The sequence below is a fragment of the Rhinoraja longicauda genome, chromosome 23 (assembly GCF_053455715.1).
Source record: "Rhinoraja longicauda isolate Sanriku21f chromosome 23, sRhiLon1.1, whole genome shotgun sequence".
Classification (NCBI taxonomy): Eukaryota; Metazoa; Chordata; class Chondrichthyes; order Rajiformes; family Arhynchobatidae; genus Rhinoraja; species Rhinoraja longicauda.
The window spans coordinates 34,441,168-34,465,235 of NC_135975.1; the positions used below are offsets into that span (position 1 = coordinate 34,441,168).

The following is a 24,068-nucleotide window of genomic DNA, read 5'->3' on the forward strand; positions in this document are numbered from 1 at the left end:
TTATTCACATTTTAAACTTTAAATCTATCTCCTAGAGAGGGAGGGGGAGGGGAGGAGGGAGGGAGGGGGGAGGAGGGAGGATAAGGGGGGTTGAGGGGGATGAAGTTGGGGGGAGGGGAAGGGAAGGGGCGAGGGGAGGGGAAGGGGAGAGGGGGAGGGGGAGGAGGAGGGGGAGGGGAGGAGAGGAGAGGAGAGGAGAGAGGGGGAGGGGGAGGAGGAGGGGGAGGGGGGAGGGGGGAGAGGAAAGAGGGGGGAGGAGAGGGTGCTACACCAAAGCAGGAGAGTTTTGGGCCCAATGGGTCCACTTGGTCTTTCTGAGCCTGGAGAGAGGAGCGTGTTGATGGTCAGATCCAGATCATGGGCTGGGGAGGCAGGAGTTGAGTTTAGTTTTATTACGGCATGTACTGAGGTACAGTGAAAAGCTTTTGTTACATGATAACCAGTCAGCGGAAAAACAACACATGATTACAATCGAGCCATTCACAGTGTAGATACATAGATACACGATAAAGGAAATAATGTGAATAAGGTTCAGTGCAAGATAAAGCCTGCAAAGTCTGATCAAAGATAGTCTGAGGGTCACCAGTGAGGTAGATAGTAGTTCAGGACCACTCTCTAGTTGTTGGTAGGGTGGTTCAGTTGCCTGATAACAACTGGTATGAAACTGTCCCTGAGTCTGGAGGTGTGCGTTTTCACAGGTGTACCTTTTGCCCGATGGGAGAGGGGAGAAGAGGGAGTGGCGAGGGTGCGACTCGTCCTTGATTATGCTGGTGCCATCGGCAATGAGACGCTGGTAAATGGGTGGTCACGGGCAGGAGTGCAAGTTTGGTTAGTTAGGGGTTTAATACTATGAGAGAGGAGATGGGTGGGGCTGGGTAAAGCACTCAACATTAGACTGGTGTTTATTGACTACAGCTCGACATTCAACATCATTATCCCCTCCAAACCTATCATCAAATTCAGAGAATTGGATCTCTGCTCTTCCTTCTGCAATTCGATCCTCGGTTTTCTCATCGGCACACCACAATCAGAGCAAATTGGCAACATCGCTTCCTCCTTGATAACAACCAGCACAGGGGCACCTCAGGTTCTGTGCTCAGCCACCTGCTCTACTCGCTCTATACCCAAGAACGTGTAGCCAGACACAGCTCCAACATCATCTTTAAATTTGCCAACAACACCACCATTGTTGGTTGAATAACGAGTAATGATGAGTACAGAGTACAGGAGGGAGATTGGAAATCTGACCCAATGGTGCTACAACAACAATCTTGCTCTCAACATTAGCAAGACCAAGGAGCTTATTGTTGACTTCAGGAGGGAAAGCCAGTGATCATGAACCAGTCTTCATCGATGGGATGGCAGTGGAGAAAGTTACCTGCTTCAAATTCCTGGGCAAGTACTTCTTGAACCTGAAGAACCTTTCAGGCTCCTGTACTTTTGCCCGATGGTCATGGAGAAATGAGAAATTGGCCAGAGTGGTGTGGGCCTTAGATCAAGTTGGCTGCCTTTTTCAGATTGGCTCACCTTCAATTTTGGGGAGATCAGTACCTCTGATGAACATTGTAATGCCTACCTCTCTCTGTATTCTCCTTCGGTCCTGGATGTTCACGTTGCCGAAGTAGGCCGTGATGCAAACAGTCAATATGGTCTCTACCTACGGTTGCCAACTGTCCTGTATTAGCCGGGACATCCCGTAATTTGGGCGAAATTGGGTTCTCCCGTATGGGACCACCCTTGTCCAGTATTAGGGCCGGGGGGCGCTGTAGGCCCGGACACTGTAGGTCCGGATAGTGTAGGACCAGACAGTGTAGGCCCGGGGGCCGCTGTAGGTCCGGACAGTGTAGGTCCGGAGGCCTGCGCGCCGCCAACGGAGGTTGCATAGCAATCTGCTTCCCGGCCCACCAATGGGCAGCCACCATTGGTAGAGCAGGAGCACACGGCCGCTGGCTGGGTGAGGTCACGTGGGGCGCGGGGCGGTGATGTCACCTTGTCCCTTATTTGGGAGTGAGATCGTTGGCAGCCCTATCTCTACTGTGCATCTAAAGAAGTTTGATTGAGTATACTTCAACATACCAAATCTCTTCCATCTTCAAAGGAAGTAGTAGAGGCGTTGACGAGCTTTCTTTGTGATTGTATCAATGTTTATTTAGTTGCACTATGTAATTTGTTTTTGCCTCCTCAGGGTTACTTTAGACTTTAGAGTTAGTGTGGAAAAAGGTCCTTTGCCCACAGAGTCCACACTGACCAGCGATCACCCCATACACTTGCACTATCCTGAACACTAGGGACAATTTTATAGAAGCTAATTAACACACAAACCTGTACTCCTTTGGAATGTGGGAGGAAACCGAAGCACCCAGAGAAAACCCACACGGTCACGGGGAGAACGTACAAACTCCATACAGACAGCGCCCGTAGTCGGGATGGAATCGGGGACTCTGGCGCTATGAGGCAGCAACTCCTCCGCTACGCCACCCTGCTAATACTGCCTAGTACTACAATTGCAAATTTATTGTGTCGTTGATTATTATATATTTAACTGTGTGTTATTGTATGTATGGGCCTGTAAAGCTGCAGAAAGTAAGAATTTTGTTCTTTCATTGCCGGTATTAATGCCAATTAAACACATTTGACTCTCTTGATTCTTAACTCATAAAGGCAGCATCCACCTCAGTACATGTACCCCTAGATTACATGCTCATGCCATGGGGGGCAGACCTGACACCTTCACAACCATGGCTGATACTTTCATCTGTAACATTTACATTCACTTTTGCAGTACAGCCTGAAATAACTTCAATATTATTCAAAAGGTTTAGGGACGGCACAGTGGCGCAGTGGTAGAGAAGCTGCCTTACAGCGCGAGAGACCCGGGTTCCATCCTAACTACGGGTGCTGTCTGTGTGGAGTTTGTACGTTCTCCCTGTAACCTACGTGGGTTTTCTCCGGGTGCTCCGGTTTCCTCCCACACTCCAAAGACGTGCAGGCTTGTAGGGTAAATGGCTTTGGTAAAATTGTAAATTGTCCCTCGTGTGTAGAATAATGCTGCAACAATGTACGGGGTGATCGCTGGTCGGCACGGACTCGATGGGCCGAAGGGCCTGTTTCCGCAATGTATCTCTAAAGTCTAAAGTAAGAAAATAACTGCAGATGCTGGTACAAATCAAAGGTATTTATTCACAAAATGCTGGAGTAACTCAGTAGGTCAGGCAGCATCTCAGGAGAGAAGGAATGGGTGACGTTTCGGGTCGAGACCCTTCTTCAGACTGATGTCAGGGGGGCAGGTCCCACCTCCCCTGACATGACCCGAAACGTCACTCATTCCTTCTCTCCTGAGATGCTGCCTGACCTGCTGAGTTACTCCAGCATTTTGTGAATAAATACCTTCTAAAGTCTAAAGGTTTGACTTGTATTGTGCAGAATATTTGTATTATCGTTTAGCTGAGTGTGATGCAGCACCATCCAGTGGCTAGATGGCATATTACATGTGGCAACTTTGCTCACAAATAACACGTTCAAAACACTGAAACCGACAACAGAGGTGTATTCCTGCTCCTGACAGACGATCATATTCAGGCCAGTGAATCAGCATACAATGCAATGGCTGAATTTAACTCCTTGCTGACATTGGACAGCACAAGCCAGGGTACCTCTGGCATAATAAACATCCCTCGTGACAAGCACCTGGCTCTAGGGTTGCCAACTTCCCCACTCCCAAATACGGGACAAGGTGACGTCACTGCCCGGCGGCCGCCATTGGTGGAGCGGGAGCACGTGGCCGCTGGCTGGGTGGGGTCACGTGGGGCACGGGGCGGTGACGTCACCTTGTCCCGTATTTGGGAGTGAAGAAGTTGGCAACCGTACTAATATGGGACAAGGGCGATCCCGACGGGGCAAACTAATTTAGCCCAAAATACGGGATGTCCCGGCTAATACGGGACAATTGGCAACCCTACCTGGCTCCCAGCAGGTTCCCATGGAGCAACTTACAAAGTACTGGAGTAAGCCAGTCAGGCAGCATCTGTGGATGGAACTGCCCGGTAGAAACATTGTGTCAATTTCTGGTGAGGAGGGGAGGCAGTGAATTGTGGACGCAGCCCAGACCATCACACAAACCAACCTCCCTTCCATTAACTCCATCTACACCTCACGCTGCCTCGGCAAGGCCAGCAGCATAATCAAGGACGAGTCGCACCCTGCCACTCCCTCTTCACCCCTCTCCCATTGGGCAAAAGGTACAGAAGTGTGAAAAAGTACACCTCCGGATGCTGGGAGTTTCTGCCCAGCTGTTATCAGGCAACTGAACCACCCTACCGCAAGCAGAGAGCAGTGCTGAACTACTATCGAACAATCTTTGATCAAACTTTACTGGCTTTACCTTGCACAAAACATTATTCCTTTATCATGTATCTGTACACTGTGAATGGCTCAATTGTAATCACTGTATTTTCTTTCCGCTGACTGGTTAGCACGCAACAAAAACTTTCACTGTACCTCGGTACATGTGACAATAAACTAAACTGAACTGAGGTTTGGGCAGGACTCACATATCACATCTCACAGATTGGAAAGTTGCTATTCCACTGACTAACTTTGCAGATTTCAGGTGATTTGAAGAAGGGACTGGTGAGGAGATCCTTTTCCCCTCAGGAAGTCATGGGATTATGGCGTGAGCTTCGACGCTGTAAGCCTTCGGAGAGCCAAGATTACAGCCTCTGTCTGCATGAATTTTAGTTTAATTTAGAGATACAACGCAGAAACAGGCCCTTCGCCCACCGAGTCCGCGCCAACTAGCGATCCCCGCACACTAACTCTAGCCCACACACAACTCGGGACAATTTGCAATTATACCAAGCCAATTAGCCTACAAACCTGTGTGGCTTTGGAGTGTGGGAGGAAACCGGAGCACCCGGAGAAAACCCACGCAGGTCACATATAACATACAAGAACATACAAACTCCATACAAACAAGTAATCAGGATTGAACCCGGGTCACTGGCGCTCTAAAGCAGCAATTCTACCGCTGCCCTCCCTGCTCGTGGGTCTGCTCAGCCTTTCATCGCCAAGAGAATACACCTGATTTAATTCCCCGATTCTCCTTGGATTTTCAATCCCCCTCCTCAGAGGATATGGTGGCTCTTACGTACAGGCTGTCTAATTATAACGCCAACATCTGCCATGGAGAGACAACATATTGCTCATATTTTCTTTGTTTAAAATACAGCCAAGATAATCAACAACCATTATTACCTGGTAGAAACATAGAAAATAGGTGCAGGAGGAGGCCATTTGGCCCTTCAAGCCAGCACCGCCATTCATTGTGATCATGGCTGATCATTCACAATCAGTAACCTGTGCCTGTCTTCTCCCCATATCCCTTGATTCCACTAGCTCCTAGGGCTCCAAACTGGTCTTTTAGTTTAGTTTAGTTTCGAGATACAGCGCGGAAACAGGACCTTCGGCCGACTGAGTTCGCACCAACCAGCGAACCCCGCACACTAACAATATCCTACACCCACTAGGGACAATTTACAATTTTACCAAACCAATTAACCTACAAACCTGTACGTCTTTGGAGTGTGGGAGGAAACCGGAGTACCCGGAGAAAACTCAAGGAGGTCATGGGGAGAACGTACTAACTCCCTACAGATGTGTAGATGCTGGTTTAAATTAAATTGGTTTAAATGCTGGTTTAAATTGAAGGTAGACACAAAATGCTGGAGTAACTCAGCGGGTCAGATAACATCTCTGCATAGAAGGAATGGGTGACGTTTCGGGTCGAGTCCCTTCTTCGGTCTGAAGAAGGGTCACCTATTCCTTTTCTCCAGAGATGCTGCCTGTCCCGCTGAGTTCCTCCACCATTTTGTGTCTATCTTCAGTTTATACAGCTCTTGACCCGGCCCCGCTAGACTTGAACGAGTAATCCCGCGTGACTCAGTGTACAAGTCCAAGTAGTTCTGCTGAAACGTGCATTTCCATAATGCGAATTAGATATAACTTGATTCATAAATTAGTGGACCCTATTTGTATTGCACGGGCCAAATCGGTTATAACAAGGAAGAAAAGAGTGTTGGGGCAAGAAAGTTTCAGATTTACCATGACAATATTTTCTCGCAGGATTTTCAATCGAACTACTAGTTTTCAAGCAAACTACTTAACTGTTGCTTTGGAAAATGACACAGAAAAAAAAGCTGACGGGGAGAAAACAGTCTAGAGAAGAAAAACTGTTTTCATGTAACATCCGGCAGCAATCAAACACCAGTGTCTCTTAAGAGCACAGCTTGTCGATTTCACCACAGGTAGTCATTGAAATTGACAAGCAATCACTTGCATTATACTGGGCCATGATTCTCTTTATTAAACAATGTAAGGTACAGCCTTTATGATTTTTAGATTGCAGTAACAAAAATAAGCTCAACTATTAAAAACAATCTTTGCTGCTTAGCCTAGATGCACAAAAAGCGTTTGACCGTGTGAAATGGAACTTTTTATATCAAACATTGAAGGTTTTTGGGTTTCACTCAACGTTTATAGACTGGGTAAGAATTGTTTATAAAAATCCTAAATCACGGATCAGAATTAATGGCTGCTGCTCAGACTTCTTCTACCTCAAAAGAGGAGTCAGGCAAGGAGATTGCCTGAGCCCGCTACTGTTTGCGGCAAGTATTGAACCGTTAGCAGAGTCAATAAGACAAAATAAAAACATTAAAGGAATAAAAGATGAAGGGGGCATAGAACACAAGACGTCATTATTTGCGGACGATTTATTAACATACATAGTGGAGCCCTCCACGTCTATACCAGCTCTACTAGATAACCTAAAAGAATATGGTGAAATATCAGGATATTTGACAAATGAAGCCAAATCAATAGCAATGATGCTCTCAGGAGATTGTCCAGTGGAACTTAAAGAAAAAGTCCATTTTAAATGGACCAAAAAAGGGTTTAGATACCTTGGTATAATTATCACTTCGAATACAGCACAGCTATTTGAAGCTAATTATGGGAAACTGATATCTGAGATAAAGGATGATTTGGCTGGATGGGAGATTTTACCGTTGACTCTGGTGGGAAGAGTAGAAACAGTCAGAATGAATATATTGCCAAGACTGTTGTTTTTGTTCCAATCGTTGCCTATTATGATCTCGGGAGCTTTTCTAAAAAAACTGGATAAAATTATATCGAAATTCTTATGGCAAAGTAAAAAAGCAAGAATTAAATACAAGACGCTTCTTAGCAAAAAAGAAAAGGGAGGGTTGAACTTGCCTAATTTAAGAAATTATTATTGGGCAACGCAACTCAGAGCCTTAATCATGTGGACCACTAAAGAGAAAGATTCAATGTGGGTGGAGATGGAGCAAAACGCTTGTAAAAATTTGCCTTTAGAATCACTCCCATTTTTAAACGAGAAGGCCCTGAAGAGGCTCAGGATGGGCAACGAGTGGATTAGGGTAACAATGAAAATCTGGTCAGCAGTAAGAAAGAAGCTGAAGCTGTCAAATTCGGTAAGCAGGGCTACTAGAATAGCAAAAAACCCAGACTTTGTACCATCTACCATGGACTCAGGATTTGACAGATGGGCTGACAAAGGGCTAATATACATAGATCAAATGTTTCAGGGACAAACAATGAAAATATTCACACAACTTCAAAAAGAATTCAATTTACCTGCTCATGACTTTTACAAATTCTTACAGCTAAGAGATTACCTACAGAAACATCAGGAATGGGAGAACATCTGCAAGACTCCATCTAAATTAGAGGAAGTGTTGTGGGGGTTCTCGGAAGACAAGTCAAAAAAAGGGATTATATCAAAAATTTATGAAGCACTACAACATGAATCCAAAGAGAACAACTTACATATCAAAGAAAAATGGGAACTGGAAGCGAATATCATAATATCAGAAGAAGGGTGGGAGGAATCATTTAAAGAGGGACATAAACTAACTAAGAGCCCAACATGGAGGGAATTTGACTGGAAAGTTAAAATGCGTTACTTTTATACTCCATTCATTACATCGAAATATAGTAATACAACTGATTTATGTTGGAGGGAGTGTGGAGAAGTTGGGGACTCCACTCATATATTCTGGGATTGCCCAAAAATACAGGATTTCTGGAAGAATATTCAAAAGGAAATTAAACAGATTATGGGCATTAACTTCCCTCTGGAACCAGCACTTTACATTTTGGGTATAATTCCTGACAGTATGACAGATAAGAGTTCGAAACATTTACTGACAATCCTGCTGCTGATAGCAAAGAAGACGATAACAACTTCGTGGTTGAAACCACAGCCTCCAAGCATAATGCAATGGAGAGATAGGGTAAAAAATGTGTATATAATGGAAAAAATCACAGCAAGGTTACAGTTGACAACAGACATGTTTGATAAAAGATGGTCATTATTAATACAGGCAATGCCGGGACTCGAGTCTCTTCCGTTTTTGGGAACTTAAAGTAAGGGTATTTACATTCAATATGCATCTCCTATGTTTGTTTAGTTTGTGTTTGTATGTATGTAAAAAAAAAAATAATAAAAATAAAGTAAAAAAAACAAAAAAAACAATCTTTGCTTTTGAAATCCTGCAAGAAAACATTGTCATTGTGAATGTGAATCTCTCCATCGCCGAACCCCCTTTTCCCCATTGATGTAATTATTTTCATTTAAAATGCAATCTTATTAATGCAACTATTGCGTAATAGCAGGACTACCCTGTTTAGAGAGAACTCTGGGCAATCAGAGTTACCATCTTGTAAACCCTGTCTGCCCTCTTGTAAGAAGTTGTAGCTACATCCGTACTCTAGCACTATCCTACACACTAGTGATAATTTACATTTTTTACCAAAGCCAATTAACCTACAAACGTCTCCTAACCTGCTTCACGTCTTTAGAGCGTGGGAGGAAACCGGAGCACCCGGGGAAAACCACGTGGTCTTGGGGAGAATGTACAAACTCCGCACTGACAGCACCCGTAGTCTGGATCGCAGCCACTCTACTGCTGTGCCACCATGCCGCACTTGAACCATTGAACAAGTATCATACAACAATTTACCTGTTAAAAGATATGAGAATTTAATGCACTGCATATATTGTTACAGGAGGATGATTGTAAATATATCTACCAAAATATATCTACCTCTCTACCAATAACCTGTATGAAACTTTCCAATCCGGATTCCGCTCAAACCACTGTACTGAAACTGCGCTCCTCAAAATCACAAACGACATTCTCCTCTCCTCCGACGCTGGCAACCTCAATATCCTCATCCTACTTGACCTCAGCACCGCCTTTGACACCATAAATCACTCCATTCTCCTCACCCGACTTGAAACCTCCCTTAACATCACCGGCACAGCCCTATCCTGGTTCAAATCTTACCTCTCTGACAGACACCAGTTCATCTCCATTAACAACTGTAAATCCCCCACCGCTCCCCTCCCCCAAGGTGTCCCCCAAGGCTCAGTCCTTGGCCCCCTCCTCTTCATGTTCCCCCTTGGTCAATTAATCCGCCATCATGGTCTCAACTTCCACTGCTTCGCCGATGATATCCAGCTCCTCATCTCCACCAAGTCAATCTCCCCCACCACACACTCTACACTGACAAACTGCATCACTGAAATAAAATCTTGGCTTCAATCAAATTTCCTCAAACTCAATTGCAACAAATCTGAAATCATCATCATTGGTCCAAAAACGCTCACCAAATCCACCCAAAACTTCATCCTCAACATTGATGGTCTCCCAGTATCCACCTCACCTCACATCCGGAATCTTGGAATCATCTTTGATCAAGCCCTCTCCTTCGACAAACACATCAAACACATCACAAAGACAGCCTTCTTCCACCTCAAAAACATTGCCCGTCTCCGTCCATCCCTCTCCTCCACAGCTGCAGAAACCATCATCCACGCCTTCATCACCTCCCGTCTGGACTACTGCAACAGCCTCCTCTATGGCGCACCCTCAAAAATCATCAGTAAACTTCAATACATTCAAAACTCCGCTGCCCGTCTACTCACCCACACCCCGATCCGTGACCATATCACCCCCGTCCTTTATAAACTCCACTGGCTCCCCATCCCCCAGAGAATCCAGTACAAAATCCTCCTCATAACCTACAAAGCCCTCCATAACCTGGCCCCATCCTACCTGACCGACCTCCTCCACAGGCACACTCCCACCTGCACCCTCCGCTCTGCTGCTGCCAATCTCCTATCCCCCCACATCCGGACCAAACTCAGATCCTGGGGGGACAGGGCTTTCTCCATCGTTGCTCCCACCCTATGAAACTCACTACCCCAAAACGTTAGAGACTCCTCCACACTCACCACATTCAAAACATCGCTGAAGTCTCACCTGTTCAGTACTGCCTTCAACCACTGAAGGTCACCTCACCTTCTGTCTCCTTTCTCTGTTCGTTTACTTATTTACTTATTTATCTATTTATTAATTTCCCTATGTTCTCTAAATCTCTGTAAAGCGTCTTTGAGTATATGAAAAGCGCTATATAAATAAAATACATTATTATTATTATTAATAATAATAATAATATATTTATTTTATATAGCGCCTTAACACATGCACAAAGCGCTTTACAAATACAATTAACATAGAAACAAACAGACAAACAGACAAACTATCCTGACGGAAAAGCGGCGAATAATCAACGCCAGCGTCCTCTCACGTCAGGGTCCGGCAGTAGACATTAAAGAACACAAGACACACAGATACAATTTTTTACACAAAACAGCCATCACAGTGATTGCTCTAGGCATACCCTCACTGTGATGGAAGGCAAAGTCTTATCTCCTCCTCGTTCTTCTCCCGTGGCGCCACGAGGCGATCGAGGCTCCCAACCCCTTGAAGCCCCCACCGGGCGATGGAAAGTCCCAGGGTCGAGCCGAGCCGAGCAGGCCGATGAAAGTCCAGAGCCCCCACCGGGCGATGTAAAGTGCCGCGGCCGAGCCACGCAGGGCGATGAAGGGCCTGCGAGCGGGTCGATCGTACCTCGTGCTTCGGGGCGGTCGAAGCTGCTACGGCTGGAGCTCCCAAAAGCCGGTCGCCAGCCAGGGACCTGCGAACTCCCGATGTTGCGGTCTGCAGGGCCCACGGCCGAAGCCTCCGAGATGGTAAGTCCAGGCCCTGCGACCGGAGTCTTCGAGGTCGATCCCAGCTGGAGGCCGCCGACTCCACGATGTTAGGCCGTTGCGCGAACGGAGATACGACACGGTAAAGGTCGCATCTCCGTTGAGGAGGAGATTTAAAAAAAGGTTTCCCCCAACCCCCCCACATACACAGAATTAAAAATAAAATAAAACGTACATTTAACATCAACATTGACTAAAAAACACAAAAAAAAACGGAGAGACTGCCGGTGAGCCGCAGCTGCAGAACACAGCCACGCCCCCTTATTATTAATGTTCCAGGTGCTTTAAGCCTTAAGGTGTCATCCAACCTGATTTACCTGTTTGCTGTTTGTGGGGTCTTGCTGCCTCTGAATCTGCTTGTGTGTTTCCCATGTGAGCATGTAAAGATACTTAATTAGCTACAGTGTACTCAGGGGAAGCTGAAAGGTCATGAAAGGTGCTAAATAAATCTGTTTGCATCTGATTGTTTGAGTCAACCAGAAAGTGTTTCGTAAAGTTTAGAAAAAAAGCCAGTCATTTCCTTTTCCTTGATTTCCCTGATCTGACGATCTCTCTGTCTAGTCACTATTTAGCCAAATCCCCACATGAAAAGCTTGGCAATCGTCCAAAAAGAAGAGGTTGAAAAAGGCAACAGTAAACACTTACATTTACATACCTCCCTTGACACATTTACACATCCTAAGATGCTTCACAGAGAGATTACCAACAATTTGCCCTGAATCAAATGTGGGGGTGAGGGGAGGGTGGGGACAAAGGCAACAGCATATCTGCTGAAAAGTTTGATTAGTTTAGTTTAGTTTAGAGATGTAGCATGGAAACAGGCCTTTCAGCCCATCAGACCATGCCAGCCACTCATCAACAAATCACGTTCTCATCCACTCCCTGCACACTAGGAACAATTTACAGAAGGCAATTAACTTGCACGGCCTTGGGATGATGGGGGAAACCCATGGGACCACAGGGGGAACGTGCGAACTCAACACAGGATTCAACCCGGATCTTTGGCTGTGAGGCAGCGGCTCTACTTTAGACTTTAAACTTTAGACATGCGGCTCTGAAAAAGGCCCTTCAGCCCATCGAGTCTGCGCCAACTGGTGTTTACCCCATACACTAACACTATCCTACAATTTACAACCTTACCAAAGCCAATTAACCTACAAACCTGTACGTCTTTGGAGACTGGGAGGTAACCGGAGCACAATGGCGGTCACGGGGAGAACATACAAACTCCATACAGACAGCACCCGGCGCCAGGATCGAACCCAGGTCTCTGGCGCTGTAAAGCAGCAACTCTACCACTGCGCCACCGTGCCACACTCTACCTGCTATGTGAGTTTTGAAAGAGATTCTTAAAGTAGGAGTGGTGAAGGGAGAGGGAGATTTGGGGGGTAATTTCTGGTCTTGTACTCAAGATGACTGAAGGCACAGCCACTGTGGCCCGGGGAAAGGTTACATAAGAAATGCTGTACAGGTGGAGAACATCAGGAAGAAAGAAAATAGACTGGAACAATGAAATGTTTAAACTGGCAGCTTTCCAGAAAAGATAGTTCAGGTTCAGCAAGCAATGCATGAGTTGTAGAAGCACAGGGGGAAGCTCGGATGCCCTGAAGTGTGTGGGAGGAGGGTGGCGCTGGTGGGGACGGACGTGAGGAGTTGGCCGGTATAAGAGGGTCCATGGTGTTGCCTCCAGCGCCTTCACGATCAACTGCAGAATGTTCCCCCGGGACACAGAGACACACACGGTTGGTCGGGCAAGGAGAGGGACATCAAGTCTTGGGCCTGCAGCAGCTTGGGGCTTACCTGGGCTGCTTACCTGGATCGGGGGCGCTCCAGTACTTCCAGCACCTGGACTGGACTTTGAACTGTTTTTTTGTAAAGGGCGTCAAAATATGTCAACTGTGCATTTGTGTGTTGTGCAAAAGAACTTCACTGTGCTGTGCACACGTGGCGATAAAGAACCGCCATTGGCAACAGAGTTTTGCTTAAGTATTTGAGGAAGATCAGAAGAACATTGGAATAGTTGTGACTGGAGGCAGTGGCTGCAGAAGTAGCAGTTTCAGGAGTCAAAGGGCAGCACGGTAGCACAGCGGTAGAGTTGCTGCCTTACAGCACCAGAGACCAGGGTTCCATCCCGACTATGGGTGCTGTTTGTATGGAGTTCGTTTGTTCTCCCAGTGACCATGTGGGTTTTCTCCGATATACTCGGTTTCCTCCCCCACTCCACAGACGTACAGGTATGTAGGTTAATTGGCTTGGTATAAATTTAAATTGTTCCCAGTGTGTGTGGTGTTAATGTGCGGGGATCACTGGTCGGTGCGGACTAGGTGGGCCGAAGGGCCTACTTCTGCGCCTTATCTCTAAACTAAACTAAAGCAAGTGGTGGTGAGGCTGGAGATACAATCTTACCCCAGGCTCAGCCCATTGCCCCTGAAGAGCGTGGTTGGAGAGAAAGCTGAGAGCAAGGTTTATGTTGTGGCCACAGAGGATGTATCATTCTCCCTGCAGGAAACTGTGGCTCAGCCAGCTACAGAACCTGTGACAGTCACACCACAGGCTACATGTGAGCGAATCATCTCGCCTCCGACACAGACTGCTGGTCAGCTGTCACATTATGGGGGGTGAGGAGAGAAGGGAGAGGGATTATATTGAATACTTTTGTAAACTTTGCTCTTGCATACTTGCGGGCAGCACAGCGGTAGAGTTGCTGCCTTACAGCGTCAGAGACCCGGGTTTGATCCTGACTACGGATGCTATCTGTACGGAGGTTAATTGGCTTGGTATAAAATGTTAAATTGTCCCTACTGTGTGTACGGTAGTGTTAATGTGCGGGGATCGCTGGTCGGTGCGGACCCGGTGAGCCGAAGGGCCTGTTTCCGCGCTGTATCTTGAAACGAATCTAAACTAAACTGCTTGTACTGTATGCAAACAAAGAATCTCACTGTACCAAGTACACGTGACGATAAAGTATCAATCAAAATGATGCCGCTGTGTAATAAAGAGAGAGGTAGACAAACTGTTTACCTGTAGTGTTCCTCCTGCAGTGTTTGTGTGACGATGCCATAGTCTCTGTTAAACTGAGCCTTTAAGTTCTGGATGTCCTCTGTCAGCTGTGACTGCGCTTCTTTAATTTCGCGGAGCTCCTCTAGGACTGCGAGCAGCTTGCTGTGCTCCCTCTCCAGGGAGCTGGACTTTGGGCTGGTCGTGTCTTTGATGCCAAAGTCGGAATTGTCGTTGCTGTCTCCGGAGACGCTGGGGCTGGAGGCCTCGTCGTCGCTGCCGTACTTGGCCTTGGACACCAGCACCGCGCTGCCACTCAGGGCCCTGTGACCGGCATCCCGCTGGAAGTCCTCCATGTTCTTCAGCTGGGTGATGTTGTCGGCGCTGCCGAACTTGTTGCGGATCAGGTTGGCGATCTCCCGCGGCTTGTTGAAGACGAAGGCCGGCGGGGTCAGGGTGACCCCCGGAAGCAAGCGGCCACCCTCGGCGCCTGGAGGCACGGCGAACCTGGCCGTGCTGCTGCTCACCTCCGTCACGTTCTGCTGCGAGCTCCTCAGCCCCTCCTTGGAGTGGCGCACTCCGTTCAGCTCGGCCTCCTTCAGCTTGCGGTGGTAGTGGTTGAACTTCTTCTGCAGCTGGGCGATACTGTGGGCCGACTTCTGGTTCTTCTTCTCGAAGACCTGCTTGACGCGGCGGGCCTGTTGCTTGTCGGCGCTGCTCACCAGCTTCAGGTACTCGGTAACGTTGGCGTCCCGCAGCTCCTGCTCCACCCGCAGCTGCTCCGTCACCTTCAGCACCTTCTGCTTCAGCTTGTCCGCCGTCAGACGGTCACTCTGCAGCTCCAGCAGCCCGTCGGTCACACTAAGGTGAAGGTTGGTGTCCGAGCCCCCCCGCCTCATGTTCCCAGGCAGAGCGAGGTTGCTCATGTCCGAGCGGTCGGCCTGCAAGATCAAGCAGAAGGACGGGTCAGCAACACAAGCCTTGCACGATGGTACAGCATGGCACCCTACTTTATTTGGCACATGTACCGAGGTACAGTGAAATTTATTTCTGTACACAGTTCAGTACAAGCATCACAATACATAAGTAAATACATCTTAGACAAGCAAGGTGGCACAGCGGTAGAGTTGCTGCCTTACAGCGCCAGAGACCCAGGTTCGATCCTGACTACGGGTGCTGTCTGTACGGAGTTTGTACGTTCACCGTGTGACCTGCGTGGGTTTTCTCCGACATCTTCGGTTTCCTCCCACACTCCAAAGACATACAGGTTTGTAGGTTAACTGGCTTGGTATAAATGTAAATTGCCCCTAGTGTGTGTGGGATAGTGTTAGTGTGCGGGGATCGCTGGTCGGTGCGGACTCAGTGGGCCGAAGGGCCTATTTCCGCGCTGTATAGAAACATAGAAAAATAGGTGCAGGAGTAGTCCATTCGGCCCTTAGAGCCAGCACTGCCATTCAATATAATCATGGCTGATCATCTAAAATCAGTACCTCGATCCGGCTTTTTTCCCCATATCTCTTGATTCCTTTAACCCTAAGAGCTAGATATAATCTCTAAACTAAATGAAACTAAGCATGTCAGACATAATACAAGTGCATAGTAGCAGTAGGTAGACACAAAATGCTGGAGTAACTCAGTGGAGTTACACAAAATGCTGGAGTAACTCAGCTGGACCTCCTCCATTGTCAGAGTGAGGCCCAGTGCAAACTGGAGGAACAGCACCTCATAGTTTGCTTGGGAAGTTTACACCCCAGCGGTATGAACATGGACTTCTCCTACTTCAGGTAGTCCCTGCTTCCCCTCTCTATCCCCTCCCCCTTCCTAGTTCTCTCACTAATCTTCCTTTCTCCGACTACATTCTATCTTTGTATTGCCCCCCTCTCCTGACATCAGTCTGAAGAAGGGGCTCGACCCGAAACGTCACCCATTCCTTCTCTCCTGAGATGTTGCCTGACCCGCTGAGTTACTCCAGCATTTTGTGTCTACCTTTGATTTTAACCAGCATCTGCAGTTTTTTTCCTACTCCTATGCATAGTAGCCGTACACTGGGACAGTTTACGGAGTCGCCAGTTTGGCACCATTTTCAAGTGCCAGTTGTGAGTGTGGGGATCTTGACCTGACCATGAAGGTCTGTTGTCCTGATGGCATTGCAGGGTCGGCCTGGACAAGCGTGGCCGTAGTGTCCTCGCCGCTGCTCCGCCCGGTCCAGCGAGCCCCAGGCTGTTGCAGGGCCTCCAGCGGCCCACTTCCCCATTGATGCAATGCACTCCCACCCACAGCCGGTCTGCTCACCGGCCCTCCAGGTGGGCTCCCATGGGTCCTCGATCTATGGTCAAAGTCATGGAGTGCCAGTGGCACATGGGCCACAGCATCACCAGGGATTGGGCTCCTGGACCGGGGTGCACTACCACCCTAGTGCCACCTGAGACTGGACCTTGGGGCCCTGGGGGCACGAGGACCCCCTCAGCACTGAGTCTGGACCCTGCCACCCCAGTAACCTGACGGCACCAGGAACATGGCAACACAAGGACCCCAGCTAGGGTTGCCAACTCTCCCGTATTAGCCGGGACATCCCATATTTTGGACTAAATTGGTTTGTTCCATACGGGACCGCCCTTGTCCTGTATTAGGCTCGGGGTGCGCTGTAGGCCCCAACGCTGTAGGTCTGGAAGTGGAGGTCCGGACAGTGTAGGCCCAGAGGCCCGGGCGCCGCCTAACGGAGGTTGTGTAGCAACCCACCCGCTGGCCCGGGCAGCCACCATTGGTGGAGCACGTGGCCGCTGGCTGGGTGATGTCACCTTGTCCCCTATTTGGGAGTGAGATAGTTGGCACCCCTAACCCCAGCAGTACTATGGAGCGGATCCCAGGACCCTGGTGACACTATGGACTGGACCCTAGGACCACAGCAGAACCAGGACTCCCACAGCATTATGAACCATACCGCTGTGCCAATGCACCATCGTACACTGGTACCGACCCTGGCTGCAGAATGGACCAGACCCGAGGCCCTTGGTGGCACTATGGTGGCACTATGGTCTGAACCCTACGACCCTGGCCCGACCCCAAGACCATGGCAGCTCCTGCTGTGTCAGGAGGAGATGCTCTCAGGACTCAACCCACTGTCCAGCCTGACCTCCACATTCCTCAGTAATTTCTTAAACTCACTGTCAGGGCTACGGGTTCAGGTCAAGTCACGTATTTTATTATTCCACGTTATTTTATTTGCCGCTCTGCCGCTGTGCCTCAGTTGTTTCAGTTAAATTAGAATGGAATTTAAATAATGGAAATTAAATAAGTAGTACCAATAGTTTTTTCCAGCCTAAATCGTGAGTGGTGAATATTTTATTGTGGGTGGTTTTATTTAGCAAAACAATAGTGCAAGCGGAAATATTTCATTATATATCACTATCAAATTTTATTATATATCACTATCAAATCACTATCAAATATCTATAAGTTTCAGATTTGTGTACCCCTGTGAAAATGAGCATACTGAGATACTTTGAAAGACAGCGTCTTCAGATCGATGAAGAAATAAATGATAATGAAAACACTCAGCCAGAAAAGAAGGCAAAATGACTTGAAAATGATAATGTAACTGATGCAGCTGTTTCGCCTGATGCTGCTGTTTCGCCTGATGCAGCTGTTTCGCCTGATGCAGCTGTTTCGCCTGATGCTGCTGCATGTGAAGACATTGCAAAAGATATTGAAAAATGTGATCTCCCAGACTGTTGGCCACAAGAAATGTACTTAAACAAAAAGAAAGAATATCCCTGGCTAATTATTAAAAACAGAAAACTAGGATGTAGTGCAGGTAGCAAGTGTCATCTTGGACTTGAAGGAACACAAGGAATTCATTTGTCTCGTGAGTGGTGCAGTGTTAATGTAATAGGAGTGAGTGATGACAAAGGAAAACAGTTAATGAGTTTAAAAAAAAAGATTTTTAAGCACAAAAATAGTGAAGCTCATATCAGATGCCAAAAAAATCAATGAAACAGCTGAAAAAAAAGCAATCGAAAATGTAGTGTATATGTCACTGAAAAAGGATGAAGCAAAAACAGGTCGAGTTTTTAGAACTCTATATAATAATGTAAACAAAGGTAGGCCCTACACAGATATGTCTTCTGATATTGAACTGCAAGAAAGAAACGGCATCGACTTAGGGTACCTTCTACACTCTCGTATGTCATGTGCAGATGTTTCTCACCACATAGGGAACCAGATGCGAAAGACAGTGGTGGAAAATATAATTTCAAAACAATCTAAAATGTCTATTATGATTGATGAATCTACTACTATTAATGGGAAAACTGGTCTAGTAGTCTGTTTGAGAGCAGCAGTTGGTGAATCTTCCCAACCTATATCATTCTATTTTGACTTAGAACATATGAAACTTGGTGCAAATGCAAAATCTATATATGATGGGCTTCTAAGTTGCTGACAAAGAGGTTGTTTTTCAATACAGTACCTAAAAGAAAATGTGATATCACTTGTAACTGATGGTGCATCAGTAATGTTAGGACGAAATGCAGGGGTTACAAAACTAATTCTTGATGATTTCCCTAATGCAACTGTTTGGCACTGTGCCAGTCACAGGCTTGAACTCAGTGTAGGTGATGCTATAAATGAAGTTGCAGGTTTGAATCATTTTCAGATATTTTGTGATAAATTGTATTCCTTAAATCATAGGTCTCCTAAGAATCAGGATGTTAACTGCATGTGCTGAGGCTCTTCACTGTCAACTGTTGAAAATTGGTCGTGTTTTCAGTGTGAGATGGGTTGCTTCATCTTACCGAACTGTAAAGGCAATGTGGTAGTTTTATAAAGCTATTTGGGAGCATTTTGGAAAAGCACGCTGTGATGCTTCAAGATCTAGTGCAGAGAGAGCAAAGTACGAGGGGCTGAAAAAGTATTAGAGTCATCAGCTTTCGTAAATAATTAGGGCTTGTTGATGGACAGTTTGCTAGAGTTGTCTGAGCTGTCACTTGAATTGCAGAACCAAAATTGTACACTTAGTAAAGCACATGAGGAAATTAAACGAACTATCAAGGTCAAATAGAGAAGCCAGGAAAATGTTATACTCAAGTGGCGAAAGTAACAAGCCAGATGATATTTAATGGAATAAATTTCCAAAGACGTACAGGTATGTAGGTTAATTGGCTGGGTAAATGTAAAAATTGTCCCTAGTGGGTGTAGGATAGTGTTAATGTACGGGGATCGCTGGGCGGCACGGACTTGGTGGGCCGAAAAGGCCTGTTTCCGGCTGTATATATATGATATGATATGATATGAAATTTGAGAGCTGGTAAAGTACCTACTATAGATAGAAACAGTTTTTGAGGAGTTTGGTCAATAATATGAAATTCAGGCTGCTTGAATCTACAACAGCTTCCAATGATAAATGTAAAAAGTTAATTAACAAGTCGAAATATTTAGATATTGACAATATTCCAGAAGATTCACTTTTTACCTTTGGGGATAATGATGTAGAAGAAATGGCAGAACAATTTGGCTTAAATGTTCGGCTTTGTATCAAAGCCTTCAGAGAATTCAAGGAATCTAAAGGGAAGATAGTTTCTGCAGATTTTCAGCAGTTGGTAACGGCTGAATTCCGATATCAACAGCAGAATGTGAAAGAAGCTTCAGTGGGATGAATTTCTGCATGCCACCACAACGTGCAAGACTTCAAACTGATCATCTCTCAACTCTTCTATTTATTAAGTTGGTGGGACCTCCTCTGTCAAAATTCAACCCCGAAGAATATGTGAGGACAGGACTTCTTAGTGGCAGAAGGCGTGCTGAAGAAACGGCATGCAGAAAGAAAGAGGAGGTGACAGAAAAAAATGGAGATTATATACCATTATGGAACATTTTGTAATGTAAACAGAGAGAGAGAGAGAGATGCCAGAAAGCAGCTATGACATATAATACACAATAACTATATTATAAATACACAATAAACAAGTTATGCATTCTTGTACTCTTACATGGGTATGACCGCACATTAAAAAATCCCCCCCCCCCTTCCTTCCCAGCCTCAGCCTCACGGACCTTAGAGTACCCCCAGTTCCTAAAACCCATTTCCATCACTGCTCACCACCCTCGCTTTCCACCCTACACTCCCCTTACATGACACCCATCTCCCCTCCCCAACCCCACCCTGCTCCTCTCCTCCCCTTGCCCTCCCATTTCCATCTCTCCAGCTCACTTGATGAAACTCCCCCCACTTCTCCTCGTCCCACACTCCCTACTCCCTCTTGTCCCTATCTTCCTTCCACACACTTCTCCTACCCCAGATTAAGTTCCTTCATGAACAATCCTACCTGCTGCAGACCAAGTACACCCTCCCAGAACTCCTTTCACTTTCCTTATCCAAAACACTGCTGAAAACTCACTTATACAAGCCTCAGATCAGTCCTCCTAATATATGCTCCTAGTTCAGTTTAGTTTATTGTCACGTGTACCAAGGTACAGTAAAACGCATTGGTTGCGTGCTAACCAGTCAGCGAAAAGACAATACACGATTACAATCGAGCCATCCACAGCGTACAGATACAGGATAAAGGGAATAACGTGAATAACGTTTAGTGTAAGACAAAGTCCAGAAAAATCCAATCAAAGATAGACCAACGGTCTCCAATGAGGTGGATAACAGCTCAGAACTGCTCCGCTGGTTGTGGTAGGATGGTTCAGTTGCCTGATAAAAGGCGGGAAGAAACTGTCCCTGAATATGGAGGTGTGCGTTTTCACACTTCTATACCTTTTGCCTGATGGGTGAGGCGAAAAGAGGGAGTGACCTCGGGGAGCGACTCGTCCTTGATGATGCTGCTGGCCTTGCTGAGGCAGCGTGAGGTGTAAATGGAGCCAATGGAAGGGAAGTTGGGTCTCAGATTAACACTGGCACAGCTGGTAGGGTAGCCATTTTACAACTCCAATGAGCCAAGTTCAGTCCTGACCTCCAGTAATACCTGCGTGGAGTTTGCATGTTCTCCCTGTGACCACTTGTGCTCCCACCCAGGTACTCCAGTTTCCTCCCAAATCATAATGACGCGTGGGTTAGTTGGTTAATTGGATGCGGTAAATGACCCCACATGATAGAATCTGTTGAAGGGAATGTGGAGAGAATAGGGCGATAGAGTTGCTGCCTTACAGAGCTACAGCGTGTAGGATAGTGTTAGTGTGTGGGGATCGCTTGTCGGTCGGTGTCTGCTCGGTGGGCCAAAGAACCAGTTTACACACTGCATCTCTAAACTAAACTAAATAGGAATGGGGAGAATGTAGTCAGAAATAGGATTGCACTGTGAGATAGTACTGCCTCAATGGGCAGAAATGGCCTCCTATGTCAGAAAGAGAAACAAAATGAATTATTCTTAAGATTTATGATTCAGCAAATTACATTTATCAACCAAATATATCAACTCTTCAGCTAATGGATTCAGTATATCACTGGGACAGAAATTTTCCCTTACTGGCTAATAAATCTCAAACAATATTATTGCCATGCATTTTTTCTGACAGTTTATACGAGGAGCAGAAAATCTGGTGCTAAAGTATGACAGAAATTAAATGATGTGGACGATCGAGTTCCTGCATTCGCATGGGATTGTGAACCCGCTGTGGGAGATGTGTGGCGATCATATATCATGCAACTTAATCAGCAACGCAAATTAGAGTTTAATTCCAGCATGATGGTTCCAAACATTACTTTTCAAACTCTGGAAATAAAAAGCTGCCATTGGCAAAATTACCACATGGTAATGGTGGTTTAAATCCAGCATGGAGCTTTGAGAAGACCTTCTCTCAAAGCGGTGGGAATGAAGCAGGGCGGCACGGTGGCGCAGCGGTAGAGTTGCTGCCTTACAGCGAACGCAGCGCCGGAGACCTGGGTTCGATCCCGACAGTGGGTGCTGTTTGTACGGAGTTGGTACGTTCTCCCCGTGACCTGTGTGGGTTTTCTCCGAGATCTTCGGTTTCCTCCCACACTCCAAAGACGTACAGGTTTGTAGGTTAATTGGCTTGGTAAAATGTTTTTTTAAAATTGTCCCTAGTGTGCATTGGAAAGTGATAATGTGCAGGATCGCTGGTCGGCGCGGACCCGGTGGGCTGAAAGGACCTGTTTCCGTGCTGTGTCTCTAAACTAAACTAAACCAGGGTGGATAACACAGATGCATTTAAGGAGCTGCTCAACTAATCCACGTGGAAGAAGGGGCCGGAGGATGTGACGTTGGATGACAAGTACAGGCCCACAACAGATTTCCCAGCAACTGCTGGTCTGGCACCTCCACTAATCCGGACAAAATTACAAGAGCACACTTGGAATCCCCTCCACTCCCCCCTGGAAGTCCCGCCCAGGCTGGGTGAGGCGGTCGATCTCGGCCTCATCGGGACTTCTGTGCCAATCAGTGGCCAAATTTGCCCCCTGCGGCCAGGGCTCTGGAAGTCCGACCCAACAGATCACTCCCAGAGCTGACCTCCGTGGCCGACCGACAGCCCTCTGTTGCCCTCTGTGGCCGGGACTCTGGAACTCTGGTCTGGCTGGAGACGGCAATAGCTGACTTCCGAGGCCAACTCTGCGGGCCCATATCTCGGCTCGACAGATTCCCCTCGGAGGCCGTGATCTCTGTTGGTCCAGCATAACGGATAATCCAGCAGGGCTCTGCAACCAAGGGTGCCCGGAGAGACCCGTGTGGAACACAGCTACCTTTGTGGAGGAGTTCACCTAGAAAGCCTGTTTCCATACAACGCTCATCAGGGAAGCGGCAATGTCTTCAAACTGACTTATTTAGGACTCCAATCCCGTTAAAAATAAGTTCTCCCTTTCTTCAGCAAAGAACAAACTGCTGGAAGAACTAAGCAGGAATGACAACATCTGCAGAGTGAATTGGAAAGAGAATGTTTGGGGTCTGCACCCTTAGTCATGTTGTTGAAATATTCTTCCACAGCTGATGATAGGTTCTGTAGGATCAGGTCCCTATCCAGAGGCTCACTTGCAGAGTTAATGTTCGTATGTGAGTTTAGACGATAAATGCTCTCCCCTGTGGGGCAAATGCCACAGTGAAACCTGTTTTTTTTTCATTTCCACAACTCTCTTCCCTTACTATCCTAGAGCACAGAGGTTGAATCTTCTCTCCTCAACTCCTGCCCAATGCTGTGTCCTGATGCAATCCTGGGTCGATAATTATGCACTACTTTACCACGTACCACAAAGAACAGTACAGTCGACACAGAATGCTGGAGTAACTCAGCGGGACAGGCAGCAGCTCTGGAGAGAAGGAATCAGTGGTGTTTCAGGTCGGCACCCTTCTTCACACTTCAGATCAGTCTGAAGAAGGGTCTCGACCCGAAACGTCACCCATTTCTTCTCTCCAGAGATGCTTCCTGTCCCGCTGAGTTACTCCAGCATTTTGTGTCTATCTTCGGTTTAAACCAGCATCTGCAGTTCCTTCCTACATAGAACAGTACAGCACAGGAACAGGCCCTTCGGCCCACGATGTCTGAGTGCCAAACATTATGCTGAATGAAATTAATCCCTCCTGCTTGGACATGATCCTCTAATCCAGGCAGCGACCCAGAAAACCTAATTTGCACCCTCTCCAAAGCCTCCAGATCTTGCACCAAAACTGCACACAATTCTCTAAATGCGGCCTAACTAACGTTCTATGAACTGCATCATAACATCTTGACTCTTATGAAGACAATGATGCCCTGACCAATGAAGACAAGCCTTCTTCACCACTCTGTCTACCTGTATATCAACTTTCTGTGAGCTATGTACTTTGATCCCAAGATTAGGGCAACACAGTGGCACAGTGGCACAGCGGTAAGGTTGTTGCTTTACAATGCCAGGGACCCAGGTTCGATCCTGACCACGGGTTCTGGCTGTACGGAGTTTGCACGTGCTCCCCGTGACCTGCAT

General features: G+C 46.8%; 1 protein-coding gene across 1 annotated transcript in view; it reads right to left on the reverse strand.

The window, feature by feature from the left end:
- LOC144605012 (transmembrane and coiled-coil domain protein 3-like) overlaps window positions 1–24,068 on the reverse strand; it is a 51,646-nt gene that overhangs the window by 11,780 nt on the left and 15,798 nt on the right. Inside the window, exon 2 of the mRNA XM_078420041.1 lies at window positions 14,177–15,093. Within this exon, the coding sequence (XP_078276167.1) occupies window positions 14,177–15,093 (917 nt within the window). The remainder of the gene's footprint in view (window positions 1–14,176; window positions 15,094–24,068) is intronic.